Source organism: Neomonachus schauinslandi, chromosome 11, assembly GCF_002201575.2.
Source record: "Neomonachus schauinslandi chromosome 11, ASM220157v2, whole genome shotgun sequence".
Lineage (NCBI taxonomy): Eukaryota > Metazoa > Chordata > Mammalia > Carnivora > Phocidae > Neomonachus > Neomonachus schauinslandi.
In genome coordinates this window covers 89,297,457-89,314,884 of record NC_058413.1, presented here as the reverse complement: position 1 = coordinate 89,314,884, position 17,428 = coordinate 89,297,457, and the positions used below count along the sequence as shown (strand labels likewise).

The 17,428-nt window shown below is 51.9% G+C and overlaps 3 protein-coding genes across 8 annotated transcripts in view; 2 read left to right on the top strand and 1 right to left on the bottom strand.

Annotated features, from left to right (window-relative positions):
- Window positions 1-1,423, top strand: part of FAM118B (family with sequence similarity 118 member B) — a 47,371-nt gene extending 45,948 nt beyond the window's left edge. For both annotated transcript variants that reach the window (XM_021696532.1, XM_021696531.1), the window contains 2 exons: window positions 572-628; window positions 884-1,423. In XM_021696532.1, coding sequence (XP_021552207.1) covers window positions 572-628; window positions 884-897 — 71 coding nt within the window. In that variant the 3' untranslated portion in view covers window positions 898-1,423. The remainder of the gene's footprint in view (window positions 1-571; window positions 629-883) is intronic.
- A 245-nt stretch (window positions 1,424-1,668) lies between these two features.
- On the bottom strand, window positions 1,669-7,648 carry SRPRA (SRP receptor subunit alpha). Of its 2 annotated transcripts, XM_021696533.2 has the most exons (14): window positions 7,430-7,648; window positions 6,715-6,798; window positions 6,280-6,443; window positions 5,918-6,078; window positions 5,511-5,670; window positions 5,223-5,376; window positions 4,911-4,999; window positions 4,687-4,805; window positions 4,466-4,552; window positions 3,988-4,160; window positions 3,673-3,886; window positions 3,103-3,266; window positions 2,917-3,015; window positions 1,669-2,756 (listed from the first exon to the last, which is right to left on the bottom strand). In XM_021696533.2, exons 1-14 carry the CDS (start codon window positions 7,544-7,546, stop codon window positions 2,628-2,630), a joined length of 1,914 nt encoding a protein of 637 aa, XP_021552208.1. In that variant the 5' UTR covers window positions 7,547-7,648; the 3' UTR covers window positions 1,669-2,627. The 2 variants fall into 2 exon arrangements, with proteins under 2 accessions (XP_021552208.1, XP_044775597.1); XM_044919662.1 differs by lacking the exon at window positions 6,715-6,798.
- A 229-nt stretch (window positions 7,649-7,877) lies between these two features.
- Window positions 7,878-15,929, top strand: FOXRED1 (FAD dependent oxidoreductase domain containing 1). Of its 4 annotated transcripts, none has more exons than XM_021696404.1 (11): window positions 7,878-8,035; window positions 10,026-10,246; window positions 11,390-11,500; window positions 11,786-11,904; window positions 13,002-13,096; window positions 13,378-13,479; window positions 13,829-13,905; window positions 14,091-14,251; window positions 14,380-14,509; window positions 14,949-15,053; window positions 15,278-15,929. In XM_021696404.1, exons 1-11 carry the CDS (start codon window positions 7,936-7,938, stop codon window positions 15,530-15,532), a joined length of 1,476 nt encoding a protein of 491 aa, XP_021552079.1. In that variant the 5' UTR covers window positions 7,878-7,935; the 3' UTR covers window positions 15,533-15,929. The 4 variants fall into 4 exon arrangements, with proteins under 4 accessions (XP_021552079.1, XP_021552077.1, XP_021552076.1 ...); XM_021696402.1 differs by having other exon boundaries at window positions 7,878-8,158; window positions 11,390-11,476; XM_021696401.1 differs by having other exon boundaries at window positions 7,878-8,158.
- The last annotated feature ends 1,499 nt before the right edge of the window (window positions 15,930-17,428 follow it).

The following is a 17,428-nucleotide window of genomic DNA, read 5'->3' as shown; positions in this document are numbered from 1 at the left end:
ATAGAATTTTCTGCAATGACAGAAGTATTATCTTCCGTGTCCAGTACCATAAATAACCAAATGCCACATGTGGCTGTGGTTAGTGTGACTGGGAAACAGATTTTTAATGTGAAACAACTATTTAGCCACATGTGGCTAGCGACACCATATTGGGCAGCACAGATTGAACTCATTTTGTGTTGTAAGAGCATCTGCTACTTTTCACTCTTCTCCTTGGTTGAATTTGCTCACTTGCACGCTGCTCCCCGTCTCCATCCCTGGATTTTTACCAAAATTTGGCCTTTTAGATGAGTTAGGGACAGCAGGCACACTTTGCCCACTTAACGTTTTATTTACAAACAGTGTTAGTGCACTCGGGGACCTTACCGCGTCCCTGTTATCTGAAGACTAACCCAGTTCATTCTCCCCACCTCCTTATCTTCTTATCTGTGATGTCTTCATTACTAAATAATGCCATCCTTCTTAGACCATGTTATTTCATTGCCCTTTGGTTGGTTGGTTTTCTTTCTACTATTAAGAGTTTTGGCTTTCCGGTCTAATATCTGATACTAACGTGTATTCTGTTTTGCAGGGATGGTGAGAGAAGGTCAGCTAAATGGCTCCTCGGCGGCACACAGTGAAATAAGAGGTATACTATTTCCTATTCTACTGTTTGTCAGTTTTGTTGGCAGAAAATGTTTTTCTGGGATTTATTAGTACCTCGGAGAACAAGGACTCCTACTTGCTAAGGATTCTGTATTTTCCTATCGAGTCTGTCACAAGATTTCTAGTATCTGTGATGTCGTACCTCCTGAAGGGTTAAGTTTGACTTAAATTCTGCAGCTTCGGACGTACACATGTTTCTGTGAGACTTCATTTTATTTTCTTTTCTTTCTCTCCACAGACTGTAGAACATGAGAGGGGGCTGGAGAGATCATCAGCATTAGACCAAGGTGTCAGGCCCGACTGTGGAGAGTATTTAACAAGTAAACTTATTAAGAACCCAACACTGCTCCGTGGAAGTACCAAAACCCAGAGGTTGAAGGTTGGGGGTAGAGTTGGGAGTAGGGAGGTGTTCCAGCTCAGTCCTTCATGCCCACTGGTTCTTGATCTTCTGTGGCCTCTTCCAGTTCACGAATCCCCAAGTGACAACGGGGCCCAGTGCTGCCCCCACCCCTGCGCTGGACATGCCTGTGTCCACACACCAGATCAGTGCGACACCTTCACTGACTGTGGCCCCAGCCCCGCATGAAGGACTTGGGAGCTAGACACCGTGGGGTCACCGGGGCCCTTGTTGCAGTTTTGTACTCTATACCTGGTTTTTCAATTAAGCTTAATGGCTTTTTTAAAACATGACTTGAAGCTCTAGTTTTCTAGACCTTTTACAGTGTACAGTATTTTACATAACTGAGCTGTATTAAAAGCTTGTTCATTTACTTCCCAGGGCCCTGGCTCTACTTTTAGAGTCCCTTTAGAAAACCTGCAAAGGCACTAAATGAGCCTAGTTTTTGTAACTTAAAAGTTGTGTTCTTTCACACTGAAGTGGGTGATCTCATTCTCTGGACAACCATTCATCATCATCAGTTCCTGCTTTGTTTCCCTTCTTCCCATAAGGCCTAGAACCATAGTTAGTGTGATGTGGGATCTTAGTTTTGAATCCTACATAAAATAACTCCCGAGACATAAAAGGCAATTTACTTATGAAATTTATTTTCTTATATAAATTATGTATTTCTCTGGGCAGACAGCCTTCACCTTATTGCACTAATAGCACATCTGTAATACCAAGCTACAGGACAAGTCTTAACAAGAGATTTGTATTCTTCAATGTAGCACTTGTCTACCAGGCACTGTAGAGAGGAGGATGAGGAAAAGCCAGGATCCGCTCAAGTGAAGAGTGGAGTGGGGGAGAGGGGCAACTTGTATATCCTTCTGACAGTTGGTTCTCTCCCAGAAGGGGGAACATGCAAAGCTTACATCTGGAATCTGGAGCAGGGAAGAGTTGGAAGGCTGAGAAGCCCAGTGCAACACTGCAGCTCAGCTCCCTTTATTTTTGAGGGAAGCAGGAACTCTTTTCGTTCATTTGTAACAAATCACTCTGGCCTAGCTGATGCTTTGAGGAAACAGTGGGGATGGGGTCATCATCAGAATTAGCAGCAATTAAGAACAGGCCATACACTGCCACAGTGTGGGGGGGTATCCTCCTGGCCCCAGGAACCTGAAAGCTATGTATCCAAGGGAGAAGCCAGAGCTGGCTCTGGAAGTCTCTCGACTGCTCATTGTGCTCACACATCCCTGTGACCATGTGAATTAGCAAAGCTCCGGTGTTGGATCTTCCAACCGTTGGTCAAAGCTGTAATGAGACTGAGCGTGTAGGCAGAGTGAAGGGAATGCCTGAGGAGGAGGGGAGGACTGTCAGGGAAGGGGGTGATGGGCAGTGGACTGTAACATGATTAGGCCCTCCTTGCAGGTGGAGGCTGGGCTGCCAGGGAGTGGGGCAGGGGGAGCTGCAAGCCCCTAGATCTCTCCTCACTCTGCCTCTGTACTACACTGAAGATAAGTTGCTCACATACTCTAAAGCACATTCTTGATACAGGAAGAGGGGCTTTGGGGGGGAAGCAGTGATTTGGTTTTGGGCAAGAGCCACGTTAAGCCTTCATGAGGGCAGCCACCACAGCCTTGGCGTTGAGACTGCGTAGGTCACAGTAGGTCTGGCCAGTGCCCACAAAGACGATGGGTTTGCTTGTGATGTAGGTCATAGAAATAGCAGCTCCCACCTGAAATGGAGAAAGGGGACACACAGTCACCTCAAGGCCACTTCTTTATATCCCCTCAGGAACAAGAAGCTTTGGAGGCAACAACATATCCTTAGAGCATCAGCTCGCCCATGAAGGATGCCCCTCTCCATCTTGCTCTGTCCTGTACCATCGTATTTACCTTGTCATCAATGGTATCAAATTTGGTGAGGACAATGCCATCAATGAGCCGGGGTGTTTGAGCCATGGAATGGTCAGCCAAGGCTCTGTTGAACTTGACCTGTAAGGGAGAAACATGGTATAAGTACAAGAAGTACCCAGCTGGCCAAAGCTGAGGCTGGAAAAAGAAGGAGGCCCTAGCCCTCACCAGCTGGTCCACGGCCTCATTGCCTACTAAGGCCTCCCCCACAAACAGCACCAAGTCGGGTGTGTTGACAGTAATGAGCTTAGCCAGGGCGGTCATCAGAGGGGCATTGTCTTGCATGCGGCCAGCTGTGTCCACCAGCACCACATCAAAGCCTTGGTTACGTGCTAGAGAGAAAAAAAGTGGTCAACTCAAAACTTTCTAGACTGTCCTGCTCATCCCACCTTTCTCTCAAGAAGTGGTAACCTGGCTATATTAAAAGCCTAGGTGTTTACTTTCTTGGGCTTCGGATCTGGTTATAAGGTAGTGTGAGCAAAAACCTATTCTGTGCTTGGCCATCAAGAACATTCAAGAAAATACGGCAGCAGGACAAAGGAGAGCAAACAGAGGTTTTCTTGGGTGGAATATATTAGTTTTGCCCGCAGTTAGCTTCTCCTCATGGCAAGTTCTCCGTCCTGACTTGCTATTGAGCAGTAAGTTGGTAGGAGGAGAACCCTGACCCTCTTCGAATCACAGGGAAAGCCCAGGAGGAAAGGGGCCCACAGCAGCCCCCCGCCTTCCTGTATGCCATACCAAAGGCAATCGCTTCCATGGCAATGCCTGCAGCATCTTTGCCGTAGCCCTTTTCAAACAACTGCACCATAGTGCGGCCGCCGTGGTTCTCAGGGGGGTGTAGGGCACTCAGGCGCCGGGTGTGTGTGCGTAGCTGCTCCACAGCCCCGGCACGAAATGTGTCGCAGGCAGCGATGAGGACACTGAAGCCATTCTCTAACAGCCAGAAGGAAATCTGTGCAAAAGCAGCAAACAAATCAATCCCTTAGAACCAGAGTCCCTAAGACATGGAGAGTGAAGAAAGGACGTCAGAGACCGGTGGGGAGCTGTACCGACCTTGGCAAGATTGGTAGACTTCCCCACTCCATTAACGCCACAGAAGGTGACCACGTAAGGGCGCTGATGACGCTGGGCATCCATAATATCCCGGAGCATGTCTACGCGACGCTGTGGCTGCAGAATCTGCACCAGGGACTCTTGTAGGGCTTGCTTTACTGTGGAAGTCACCGCTAAAAGGGGGTGGTGGATCTGTGAAACCCAAGGAATGCACTCCCAGGAACACCCAACACCTAAGGGAACTGGGATCTGGAGGATCCAAGGATCTTGTCCCAGGAATCCACACCACATGTGACAGTGTTCCAAGCACTTTACAAGTGTTAACTCATTTAGTTCTGAGAACTAAAGTTATGCAACAGATGTTTAGACGTGAAGGAGTTTGCCAAAAGCCACACACCTAGTAGGAATGGAGATCAGTGCACTAACTTCCTGGTACACATCATGCCTTAAGCACTTTCTGGTTTAGAGATATACTTACTGCTGAATGTCCCCATCACCTTCCCTTCCAGCTTGTTGGCCACAGATTCACAGAGCTGGACTGCAATGTCTGCTGCCACATTCTTAGCTGGACAGACAGGGACAGGTGTGTGAGTGCCATGTCAACAGTAAACAACCCTATGGTACAGATGAGAACTCGAGGTGGTTCTCTCCACCACCCCTATCCCATAAACGTGAGTGCCCCTATTCCTCAGAACTTACCAATGAGATGATCACGCATCTTATCTAGCACAGACTCCATGTCTTCACGACTCAAGCTCTTGGACCCCACAAGGCCCTTCAGCATCCCAAACATGCCACCCAGAGTCCCCTTGGTAGCACTGCAGGCACAGGAGATCATAGATACATATCAAGCCAGTGGGCAGGAGTCGAGTCTCATCCGTTCTGGAGCCACCCATGCCACCCAGCACCTGAAATTCCCCTACCTAGGTTTGGTGTTTTGAGCAGCCACTTCATCATCTGAGCTGCTGCAGTCCAGATCCTGAAGCTGCCCTCCAGGCCCAGTCCCTCGAATCTGGAGGGTATAGGGAAAGAAACAAGATGGGATCAGAACACTGAGGGCTGGGGGTAAAGAAGCCCAGGATTTACCCTGTCCTCATTCCTCCATCTCTGATTTGGAAAACTCCAAATGTGACCCACCCCTTCATTCATAGAAACCAAAGGTACTACCCTCCTAATCTCTACCTCCTCCCCAATGTCTTATTAATGGTAACTCTCACTGGCCCGTTGCCTCTTACCAAGCTGATGTCCTCAGGTGGGGCAACCTCAGGGGCTCCGTTGGTGGTGGGAGTGCTATAATCCAAGACTTCCTTGTTAGCACAGCCACCCAGTGCCCACACACGGGGTGCTTTTTTGCCCTTTTCCTTTGGAGCATCTGATTTCGTGGACTTGCTGCAAAGGGTTACAGCACAAAGGGTTACAGTGAAGTAGGAGAGGAAACATCCACCCAAGAGCCAGACACGAGCTCCCTTGCCCCCAACATAGCTAGGTAACGGTATTTATGGTGAAAGTGAGAATGCCCTCACCTGGACTTCTCCAGACCTCTCCCATGCTTCTGTATGAACTCCTCTCGCTTCCTGCGTATTAGCTCCTCTTTGGAAAGTTCTACCCCATTCTCAGGCCCCACTGGGAGACCTGACTTTTCGGCAGGAACTACTTTGCTGGTAGCCAAAAGGCCATCAGAACCTGTTAGGAGAAAAGTCACTGGAGAAAAACGACTAAATTGCAACAATGGGAAATAGTCTTCCAAACCCAAATTATTAAGAGGAAACGAGGAGCAAACATCTTGGGGATGACAAGGCCTGGGGATGATAGGGTGATGGGCACTGAGCAAGGGAGACAAGCAATGACAAAGGGAAAGACGGAACAACTTCAGTCCTTACTGCCATGTTAACTTTTCATGCCCCTGTATGTCCAAGGAGCTCAAACTCACTCTCCTTCTTGGCCCCCTTTTTTTTGCTGTTCTTTGCTTTTTCCTTGGGCTTTTCACCCCGTGTCTCAATCATGGACCTCACAGGTTTCTTGGCCTTTTCTGAATCTTCAAATTTCTTCATGGTAGTGGGAGCACGGATCTTACTGCTTTCCTCTGCTTCACTAGAGAGAAGGGAATGATCAAAGTCCAGAAAAAGGGCCCTCATACCATACCAAGGGCCCTCATACCAAGAGGTCAATTAGAATTGGGCAGCAAATTCAGGAGTGTGTTTCAATACAATTTACTACCCTTGAACCACCCTCAGGAAAGAAGGGAGCTCATCAGGTCATGGAAATCGATTTTGCAGAGGGGTGGTCTCTCACCGAAGGAGCCGCAGGAAGTCATTTTGGAAATCAAAAGTGCCATTCAATAGACTTAAAGCACTTTGCTGTTGGATCTCTGTGCGGTACTTGTCCCGAAACAGCCGGTGCACATCATCTATCAATTTGTCTACATACGTCAGTGTTAGGATCTTCTGAAAACCAACCTGTTCAGGGAGAGAAACAGAACCAACAGATCTTACGAGCCAACTCAACCCAGGCCTCCTGAGACTGGCTCAGCGGCCTAGCAGGTTTCCCTGACCTGAGGGGCAGCCAAGCTCTCTGGGCTCAGGAGCATCTTCCCTTTCCCCCTCCACCCTCTCTCTGTCTTCTCAGTTACTTCATCATATACACTGGGTGCAATTAATTAGGGTTTTCTTAATAATCAGGATTATGTTGAAAGTGTAAATGCTGTCCCTCTTAAATACCCCCACTTACCACAAACACCAGCTCAAACTGGTTGTCCAGTTTATACTTGAGTGTGAGTGCCTCATGGGTGAACGAGTTGTTACCTCCCCTTTCCTGGGGGGGGGGGGAAAAAAAAGTATGTCTCAACTTCAGACTACCCAGAAAACCCAGAGTTGGGCCCTTCAAGGATTACTTGTGTGGAAAAAACAGACAGTTCCCTTAAAGACAGACTTGTCCCCAGGACAAGAGGATGCTTGGACCTTGCTCTCTAGCATCCCATCAGGGAGAGGAGGAGGCACCAAGTTGGGGGAAGGTGAAAAGAGGTTAGAGGGAAGGCAAGACAGGTGGAAGCCAGAAGGGACCTAATGATACAATCAGATTTACTAGCAGCTGTACACTATTTTTAGAGGCGTTTTTCCATTATCACACCCAGCCTTCAAAACAACAGAAAATCAAGCTGCTGGGGGGGGGGGGGGGGGGGGGGGGTAAATGGAGGGAACTATGGGAAATCTCAAGAAGCGCCGGAATTCGGCTAGAGTCCCAGAAACGGAGGGGGAGGGGGGCATCGCAAAGTTGCGGGATGGTCCGATAGGGGCGGGAGAGAGAAATGGAGTCCTGGCAACGAGTGAGTGGCCAGTTTGGGATAGGCGGAGAGGGTGGGAGGGAGGTGCGGGAATCAGTTGACGAGGCTATGGACCGGATCAGGGGGCCGAGCCCAGAGTTCTGATCCCGCGGGGAGCGATACCTGCAGCAGCACAGAACGAATCAACGCATTAACGGGCCCGGTGCATGAGTCGCTCACGCCCTGGAAGCACCAGAGCACGAGCCCGCCCTTGGAGAAAATGGTGAAGAAGTCGAGCATGGCGGCAGCGGGAGAGGAGCCGGGGCAGGCGCCGGGAACTCAGGCCGCGATCGCCGCCGCTTCCTGCTGCGCCAAGCGCGGGACACGTCACACCAGCGGCCCCGGAAACCGGCTCAGCCGCGCTTCCGCTCAGAGCTGTCGTGTTCTTTCTCCGCCTCCGCCCGAGGGCGCGCAGCACTGACGTAGACGCCAGGCTCACCAATGGCGGGTGGGGGCGGGCCTGGGCGGGGCTCTCGGGGACTGCAGCCTATAGAGCTTAAGGGCAGGGCCGCTGGCCAATGGGCGCACTCGTCTGAACGGCCTGCTGCGCGGAACAGTGACGGCGGGGTGGGCATGTCGTAGGGAGGAGGTAGGGTGCGAGCCTCAAAGGGGCTGCTCGGAGAGTGGCCATGCTGCGAAGGGCGTTGCAGCTAGGCTTGGGCCGGGGCCTCTTGGGCCGGGGCCTCTTGGGCCGGGGGCTAGGCACACACAGAGGAGGCTCCACTCTGGGTAAAGTTGAGGGCAGCGGAGGGTATCGTGGTTCTTGGGTGGCCCCAGTCTCCAGCTATGTGACCTTCAGAACTCGGGACCCGGCCCACGATGGAAAGACAGTGGGTCGGCTGGGAGAAGGGGGTAAGCTTGCCTGCCGGATCTTGTAAAGCCTGGGCAGATGTATGGATCCCAAAGATGCGCTTCTCAGGTGACAAATGCCAGATCGTTCTAAGCTTCAACTTACCGCCAGAATAGCAGAGAGCCAGCCTGATTGATTGGTTGCACAGATAGATGTGCATTAAGTCCTGCTAGCGTGCAGGATGCTGTGCCTAGTGTGTGGCTGTTAAGGAGGAAAGAAGGGAAAGAGGATAGGGTCTATGTCCTGTGGAGGTGCCTGGAGTGTAGCTGGAGAGGGAAGACTTCAATAGACCAGTTCAAGACTGGATAGAACCCAACTTGGACAAATGCTCTGCACCGCTAGTCACTGAAGCTAGTGTAATTGGAGAGGTACATGGAGCAGTTGGGAACTGAGATCAGCCTTGAAGATAATTGTTTACTGATTCAAGGACGGTGTGTCTTCCAAGTTCTGGGGAACTGAGCAAAAGTTAGGAGAAGAGAAGTATTGGTTTGGTGCAAGGAACTAGCAAAAGTCATGTAGATAGAGCATTTGTGTAGAAATAGGAAATGTAGTTTGGACAAGGAAGGTAAGCCCAGATCAAGGAGATTTTTTTTTTTTGAACATTGCCGAGAAGAGTTTGGACTTTGTATTGGAGTCAGTGAAAAGACTTGGAGATTTTTGAGTTAGGTGTGAAAGACAAAAGGATTCATTTATTCAAGGCACTTACAATGTGCCAGGTTCTGTGCTAGGTTGGAGATTCATTGGTGAAGAAGGTAAGCATGGTACAGTATGAAGCAATCACAAATAAACTCAAAATTGCAAATGTCTTGCATGAGGTAATGAGACTGTGACAGGAGATTTTGACAGTGTAGGGGGTCAGGAAAGCCTTTCCTGAGAAAATGATAACTGAACTGAAAGGGAAAGGAAGCAAGGTGTTAATGGCAAAGAAGTGGACACAGTTTCAAAACAGAGAACCCCTGTGTAGATTCCGTGTGGTGGGATGAAATAAAGCACCATCAAGGTGTGGAAGGGGCTGGAGTGGGGGAGTAGGGAGAGAACAAGGTAAACAGGAGCTAGACTGTGCAGTGTCTCATAGGCCGTGTTGAAGATTTTGGACTTTTATTCTTGGAGTAATGGAAAGCCACTGGAAGGTTTTAAGCAAGACAGTATGTGATTAAATTAGTGCTTAGAAAATATTCTAGCTGTGATGCAGAAGAGTTGGGCAGGCAAGAGGGGAATTAGTGGGAACAATTAGGAGGCTTTTGCGTTAGTCTAGGTGAGAGCTTATGGTGGTTTGGTCTAGGGTGGTGGTAACAGAGATGGGAAAAAACGGGGGGAGGGACAGATTGGGGAGATATTTAGGAGGCAAAGCCATCGGGACTTGACAATAGATGGGACATGAATGTAGCTTTGCTGGTGGTGATGGATGGCCAGGATAAGATGCCACTCAAAGAGTATCATGCTTCAGAGGGCACTGCAGCTTGGGGTGTGCCAGAACCTATTGGTCCAGGAGCCTGGAACATCCAAGAGGAGAGGACAATGCAGTTGAATATATGAGCCTGGGGCTCAGAGGAAAGAGCAGTCTGCACAGGAGATAAACATGTATAAGTCACCTGGCCTAGGGAGAGAGTACAGAGTGTTCATTTTAAGAAGTTGAATCTTGCATTGCTGTGCACGATGCATGAGAAGGCAAAGAGCTGAACGGCATACAGACCATATAGTGAAGCTGTGGAATACTGCTGGGTGCGAGCTGACCTTATGAGAAGGGAGGGCCACGGAGACAGCCAGCTCAGTGTCCTCTTAGCCCACCTTTTCCTGTGCCGATCCTCTAACTCCTTACCACCTGGGAAGAGAACGTATGGCCTTCTGACCTATAATTGCATCCCACAGATCAGAATGGAAAGGTGTCCGAGATTAAGAAGAAGATCCAGTCAGTCCTTCCTGGAGGGGCCTGGAATCCACCGTACGACACCAGCTACCTGCCCCCTGAACACTCGGATGTGGTGATTGTGGGGGGTGGGGTGATTGGCCTGTCCGTGGCCTATTGGCTGAAGAGGTTGGAGAAGCCACGAGGTGCCATTCGGGTGCTGGTGGTGGAACGGGACCACACGGTGAGGTCTGGGGGAGGGCGGCGGCATGAGTGGGGCACGGACTCTTACTAAGGGGCAAGGGGAGCAGAGGGGAGGAAAGACTTCAGTCTTTGGGGGTCCAAAGTCCAAAGGGACTGTACTTTGGCTCTTGTTGAGAAATAGTCCCAGGTGCTTCCTCCCTCAAATTAGAGGCTTTGGCAGTAAGGTTTTTGGTTTTAAAAGCAAATTTCACAATGTTGGATCTTCTGGGCGCCCACAAGTCCAGCAAAGAGAAACTGTATTCCAGCTGTAACGAACACAAACAGCTATCTCATCCCCCCTTCGAGATTCTATTACTTCTGAGGTTTTGCACAGTTGTTCTCTTTTATTTTCTAAGATTTTATTCATTTATTTGAGAGAGAGAGCACACAAGTGGGGAGGGAGGGGCGGAGGGAAAGGGAGAAACAGACTCTCCGCAGAGCAGGGAGCCCGATGCGGGGCTCGATCCCAGGACTCTGGGATTATGACCTGAGCCAAAGGCAGACGCTTAACTGACTGAGCCACCCAGGCGTCCCTAGTTGTTCCTATTTTAACCACTGCCAGTTAACCAGGAATCTTGCTAGTTCTATTTTCCAGTTGGGTAGATGAAATGTTAGTTTCCTGCCCTTGGACTTCCAGGCCATTCCCATTTTGTGCCACAGTGCCCAGCCCTTTTAGATGATTGATTCTCTCTGCTTAGCACATCTGCTAAAAGGGATTTTAGGGGCACCTGGGTGGCTCAGTCGGTTAAGCGTCTGCCTTCGGCTCAGGTCATGATCCCAGAGTCCTGGGATCAAGCCCCGCATCGGGCTCCCTGCTCCGCGGGAGGCCTGCTTCTCCCTCTCCCTCTGCCCTCCCCCCCCTCACCACTGCTTCGTGCTCGCTCTCATGTGCTGTTTGTCTCTCTTTCTCTCTCTCTCTCTCAAATAACTAACTAAAAAATCTTAAGGAAAAAAAAAGGTTCTTAATAATAGTTGCCCTCTTTGGGTGCTGGTTGACTTGCATATGGGTTTATCTCCCTCAACTCCTCTTAGATTACAAACTTGCAAGTAGGACTCCCCTCTATTTGTAGGTGCTTTTGTTAGTGGATTCTGCTCACGTGTGACAGGATGCTGGCCGCCCTCAGCTACTTTGGTCTTTCCACAGTATTCCCAGGCCTCCACTGCACTGTCTGTGGGCGGGATTCGTCAGCAGTTCTCGGTGCCTGAGAACATCCAGCTCTCCCTCTTTTCAGTTGAGTTTCTGCGGAACATCAATGTACGTGCAAAGGGGCTTGGGGGTTGGGGTGGTGACCTCTCCTTTAACCCAGAGAGAGGAGCCACCCAGCCGGCCAGGGGAAGCAGGGAGCAGAAGCAGTTCGGGCAAGGAGGAGTTGGAACCTCTAGTTCTGTCCCTGGTGGTGGTACCCAGAGGAGGAGGGCTTCCCCGAGTCTCGGGAGCTGTTGGTGAGGAAGCCAGGAGAGCTCTCCCTCCCTTCTTTAAATCAACTTCTTCTAAAGAGTTGTCTCTTTTTTTTTTTTTTTTTCCTTTTTTTGCATATAGGAGTACCTGGCTGTAGTCGATGACCCTCCCCTGGACATCCAGTTCAACCCCTCGGGTTATCTCTTGCTGGCTTCGGAAAAGGGGGCTGCAGTCATGGAGAGCAACGTGAAGGTGCAGAGGTGGGTGCCCGGCACGACCACCCGGCTGCTCAGCTGCACACACCCAGCAGGCTCCGACACTGAGTTAGGAACTGGGGCGGGCGAGTTGATAAGACAGGTCTTGACTGTGCGGGAGCTCAGTCTGTCGGGTAACACAGACAAGACCTCCGGGACCCTGTGCTGTCAGACAGACGTGGACCACACGCTGCTGCAGTGGTTCCTGAATTTGCCGGATCCTAAGAACCACCTGGAAAATCCCACACCCGATGAGCCAGAACGTCTAGGGAAGAGCCCAGGAATCTGCACACTTTTCCTGTAGGGGCCAGATAGCCAACGTTTTAGGCTTTTGGGGTCATATGGTCTCTGTGGCAGTCACTCAACTCTGCAGTTGAAACAAAAGCAGCCATAGACAAAACATGGACAAAAATCTGAACGAATGAGTGTGACTCACTTACAAAGATGCAGGCAGCAGGCCGGTTTGGGCGGCCCCTTTCCTGAGTGAGTCTCATGGTCGGACAAGAGTGCATGTGTTTAACGAATAGACTTGCAAGGGACATCAGGTAATGTCCCAGATGCAGCACTTACTCATGTAGCCACCCAATCCTCCCCATTTTACATGTGCGTAAACTGAGGCACGAGGCGCTAGTCAGTGGTGGTGCTGGGATTCAAACCAGGCAGTCTGGCTTGCCAGTGTGTTCTTTTAGGATCTGTGTTGCTGTCTTTGGGGGACAGTGTCCCATAGGAGATTGTGCTGGTGGACAGGGCTGTACTAGAAAGTGGACAGGAAGGCCCTTCTAGGCAGAAGGGAAGGGAACAAGGGGAGGGAACCAAGGGACCTGCTCTGTTGTGAAAGGACAGGGAATAGTTAGGGGATGACAGGGAGTTTAGTGTGGCCAAGGAGATACCGGGGTGTAGGAAAGGAAAGCGGGGTCGGGTGCTGAAGAGCCATGACTAGGAGGCTTGGTCTTGACCCGCTTAGCAAGGAGGAAAACTTGGGGAGTTTGGGGCAGAGATGTGACACAAATGAGGCAGGATCCCCACTTGTGGAGTTGGGGTCCCTACTTCCTCTCTGCAACCCCCGCCCGACACACCTGCACACAGTTGCGCATTTCTCTCAGGCAGGAAGGAGCCAAAGTCTGTCTGATGTCTCCTGAGCAGCTTCGGAACAAATTTCCCTGGATAAACACAGAGGGTGTGGCATTGGCATCTTACGGTGAGGCCTGCTTGCAGAGGGGTTCAGGGGTCGAGGGGTGCCTCGGGTTGGGAGTCTCAGCACCTTCTAGCCACGTCAAGAAGCAGTGCTTCCCCCTGGCCGGCAGAGCCTCCCCCCGGGCCATGCTCGCTCTCTGTCCGTCCACAGGATTTGCCTCTGGTACACTTGGGCACCATGACCTTCCCTGGCTTGTGAGCCCTAAAGAGGAGTCAGGGGCATGGGAAATCCAGTAGGAAAGGAGGGTCCTAATCCCGCCTCATGAGTCCTCTTGCTGATCACAGGGATGGAGTACGAAGGTTGGTTTGACCCCTGGTGTCTGCTCCAGGGGCTTCGGCGGAAGGTCCAGTCCATGGGGGTCCTCTTCTGCCACGGAGAGGTGACACGTGAGTCTGAGGTCCCATGCTTCTTCCCTCTGCCAGCCAGGACACAGGCGTGGATGGGGTCTTACCTTCACTCACGGGCTAAGCAAGAGTTGGTGGGAAAGGGGGTTCTCCCTGAGGGCTGGCCCTGGCCATTCTGACTCCAGCTCCTAACTCGGCTTCTCTGCATGACTTACGACGTGCTTGAAGGTCTCGGCACGCTCCTGATCGGTGTGCGGCCAAGTTCGTCCTGGTTACCCCATCTCTGTGGGAAAGCCCCCGCCTTCCAGCTCGCTTTCCTCGTGAAACCCATGGAATCCCAATCTTGCCCTCTTCAGGCCTCAGGAGTTCTTTTTTTTTTCCCCCCATGCAGGTTTTGTCTCTTCGTCTAGCCACACGGAGACCACAAGTGGGGAAGAGGTGACTTTGAAAAGGATCCATGAAGTCCATGTAAGTTCCCAGCCTATGCATCTTCCTTACCAAAGCGGAGGGATAAGACCGGTAACAACTGTCATCTTGATCTTTTTCTGCCCACTTCCAGTCTGGGTAAACTAAGGCTCAGGAAGAAATGTACCTCTCATGGTGCCCAGTGTGTGAGCCAGGCCCTCCCTCCCCTCCCCCTTTGGTGCCTGCAGGTGAAGATAGACCGCAGCCTGGAGTACCAGCCCGTGGAATGTGCCCTCGTGATCAACGCGGCGGGGGCCTGGTCTGGCCAGATCGCGGAGCTGGCTGGTGTCGGGAAGGGGCCGCCTGGCACCCTGCAGGGCACCAAGCTACCCGTGGAGCGGAGGAAAAGGTAGCTCCCCTCGGGGCGGCTGGGAGGTTGGGGAGGCGGACAGAAACGGCGTCAGAGTTTGTTAAATGCGGTCGGGAGCGGCGGGGGTGTGCTCTTCCCACCGTCTTCTAACCCGCCGGTCGTGGCAGGTATGTGTACCTGTGGCACTGCCCCCAGGGACCGGGCCTGGAGACCCCATTCATCGTAGATGCCAGTGGAGCCTATTTCCGCCGAGAAGGACTAGGCAACAACTATCTGGGCGGCTGTAGCCCCACTGAGGTAGGCTGGGCAGGAGACGTAGGCCAACTGGCATGAAAGAGCCAGGCTCTGGGGCGCCTGCGGGGCTCAGTCAGTTAAGCCTTTGCCTTCAGCTCAGGTCAGGACCCCAGGGTCGTGAGCTCGAGCCCCGTGTCAGGCTTCCTGCTCGGGGAGGAGTCTGCTTCTCCCTCTCCCCCCTGCTTGTTCTCTCTCACTCGCTCCCTCTCTCTCTCAAATAAATAATAAATAAAATCTTTTAAAAAAAAAGAGAAAAAGAAAAAGAGTCAGGCTCTTTGGAGGGCCCAGCACTGTTACTGATGTTCCAGCCCCTCTGGGTTTGAAGTGGGATCTTTCCTCCCCGCCCCCCACCTCCTGAGGGGATTGAGTAAAGGGTCGGTGAGGTCTGGGTCAGCCCTCGTATCCCAGGGAGCATGAATCATGTCCCCACCTCTCACTGCAGGAGGAGGAACCGGACCCAGGGAACCTGGAAGTGGACCATGATTTCTTCCAGGACAAGGTGTGGCCCCCTTTGGCCCAGAGGGTACCAGCTTTTGAGACTCTGAAGGTAACTAGGAGGCACGTGAGCCTGGAGCACCTCGGTCCCCTTGGAAAGCCTGTCCACTGCCACACGCCCTCCACCTCACAACTGCTAAGGACTCATGGTCTAGGGGCACATCCCATCGACCCCTCAGCAGCTGGGAGACGCTGCTGCGTCTGACCCCTGGGCAGGAGTGAGGGTGGCACGTGTCGGCACTTTCCTGGGAACCCCAGCGTCCTGTCCACCTGCAGGTTCGGAGTGCTTGGGCTGGCTATTACGACTACAACACCTTCGACCAGAATGGTGTGGTGGGTCCCCACCCACTCGTCGTCAACATGTACTTTGCCACGGGCTTCAGTGGCCATGGGCTCCAGCAGGCCCCTGCCGTGGGGCGAGCTGTGGCAGAGATGGTGCTGGATGGCCACTTCCAGACTATCAACCTGAGCCCCTTCCACTTCAGCCGCTTTTACTTGGGAGAGAAGGTCCAGGAGCACAACATCATCTGAGCCTGTAAGCTCTTCGCTGGGCCCCGCTGCCCCATCTGTGACCCTTGGCTCACATTCACATCCTCCTCACTGTGGTTTCCTCCCCAGCACCAAGCCAGGCTCTCCTCCATCCTCCTGTCCCCGTGGGGCTGGGCAGGCAGGCAGGCCAACTGTAGGCTTTGACCAACAGAGAATGATGGGGTGAGACCCCAGGACTGATCTCTGGCCCGGGCCAAGGCCGCCCACCAAGGTAGTGCAGCTGGGCGGAATACCTGAGCACGTGCCCCAAGACTGGCGTCTTCTGGTACTGACCCAGAAAGATTGCCTCTGCCTGTCTTTGGCAGGCTCCAGCAGAGCCCAGGCAGGGGGCATTGCAGGGCAGCCTGGCCCAGATTTAGTGATTGTTTACCTTTTTCATCAGTCAATAAAATGTGATTACTTTTTCCATCCAGGCCTCTGTCCCTTCTACTTTCACCTCCTGAAGCACCCACTAGCCTTTCACACCAGGCTGGGAGGAGCATGGCCTTCTCCTCCCAGAACATTCTAACTCCAGGGAACATTCTAAAGTCCTCCTTATAGGCATCTTGTTTACACACGAGTGCCTCCTCTTCCTGAGTCTCTGCAGGGTTTGGTTGTAGAATGTAGGGAAGGCTTCATTCATTTATTCACTATTTATTCAGCTCCAGCTCTTGGCCAGGCCCAGGGCTGCATATTAGGGATATACAGCAAACAGGCATACCGTATGTCCTCACGGGAGTGTTCCTCACGGGAGTGTTCCTCACGGGAGTGTTCTTATCTCTGCCCTGCTCTTCAGCCCAGATCAGATGTAGTGCCGTCCCGTAGTGCCGGGAAAAAGCACAGGTCACGGACACCTCGTCTCACCTGGGTGTTTCTCTGTGAAGCTTCTCAGGGAAGTTGTCCTCTGAGCTGAACCTACAGGACGAGCAGTTTAACGAAGTGAATGCCCAGAGGGGAAGCGGGGAGGAGAGCGAGGACGGGGGTGATTGCAGACATCAGGAAAACCATATACAAATGCCCAGGACCAAGGGTTAGTAAGATTCAAGGGACAATAAGAGATTTGTCCAGGTGAGATCATGGAGGGAAGGAAGAGAGGCAGTAAGAATCGGGGCAGGGCCAGGAGCCAAAGAGCCATGCTGTGGCGCTTGGGTTGTGTTCTGTGGGCTTTCAGTAGAGAAGCGACACGCTCCGATTTTCCTTTTAGAAAAATCACCCTGACTGCCTTGTGGCGAATAGACTATGATGTCAAAGCAGGAGGGCAGATGGGAGGCTGTCACTGCAGTCCACAGGGCAGACAGCAGGGCCTGCACTGTCAGGGCAAGAAGCATGTGTGTCCAAGAAGTGACAGTAGTCACAAGAAGTGGGGTCAAGTAAGACTCAGGTTTTTGGCTTGGACAGCTAGATGCATGTCTTGCCTTTCACAGAGGTGAGGAACACCAGGGAGGAGCAGGGTGAGGGACAAAATGAGTGGTACAGTCTGGGACATGTTGAGTCAAGGGTGCGTACAAGGACATCGGGTAGAGCTGTCTAGCTGGGAGTTGAAGGTACTGCTGGGCACTCAGGATGACCTAGGCTGTAGAGATATGGATACCATGGAAGAGAATGGCATCCCCCCACAAGGGGAGAAGAGTAGGGGGCCAAGGGGGGAAGCCAGGGGGGACCCCACTGTCATTTTAAGGGATGAACGAAAGGAGAGGAAACCGAAGAGGTGGCCAGAGGCAGGAGAAAAGCCAGGAGCATGAGGTGTCCCAGGAACCTAGGAGTGGTCAGCGATATCCATGCATGCTCGCAGGCGGGATCAGTACCAGGTAGGTCGGTTGGGGCCCCCACGGAGAGCGGTTCTGGGAAGAAATGTACCTCAGTGGGGTCCAAGGTGACAGTTGTTCAGAAGGGAGAAGT

Bases quoted from the DNA above. Each gene is read 5' to 3' on its own strand.
- SRPRA (XM_021696533.2), bottom strand. From the start codon at position 7,546: ATGCTCGACTTCTTCACCATTTTCTCCAAGGGCGGGCTCGTGCTCTGG. The intron at 6,799-7,429 runs GTATCGCTCCCC...CCCCCCCCCCAG, and splicing joins TTCGTTCTGTGCTGCTGCAG to GAAAGGGGAGGTAACAACTC. The intron at 6,079-6,279 runs GTGAGAGACCAC...CCTTCTCTCTAG, and splicing joins GACTTCCTGCGGCTCCTTCG to TGAAGCAGAGGAAAGCAGTA.
- FOXRED1 (XM_021696401.1), top strand. From the start codon at position 7,936: ATGCTGCGAAGGGCGTTGCAGCTAGGCTTGGGCCGGGGCCTCTTGGGC. The intron at 11,501-11,785 runs GTACGTGCAAAG...TTTTGCATATAG, and splicing joins AGTTTCTGCGGAACATCAAT to GAGTACCTGGCTGTAGTCGA. The intron at 13,097-13,377 runs GTGAGGCCTGCT...TGCTGATCACAG, and splicing joins TGTGGCATTGGCATCTTACG to GGATGGAGTACGAAGGTTGG.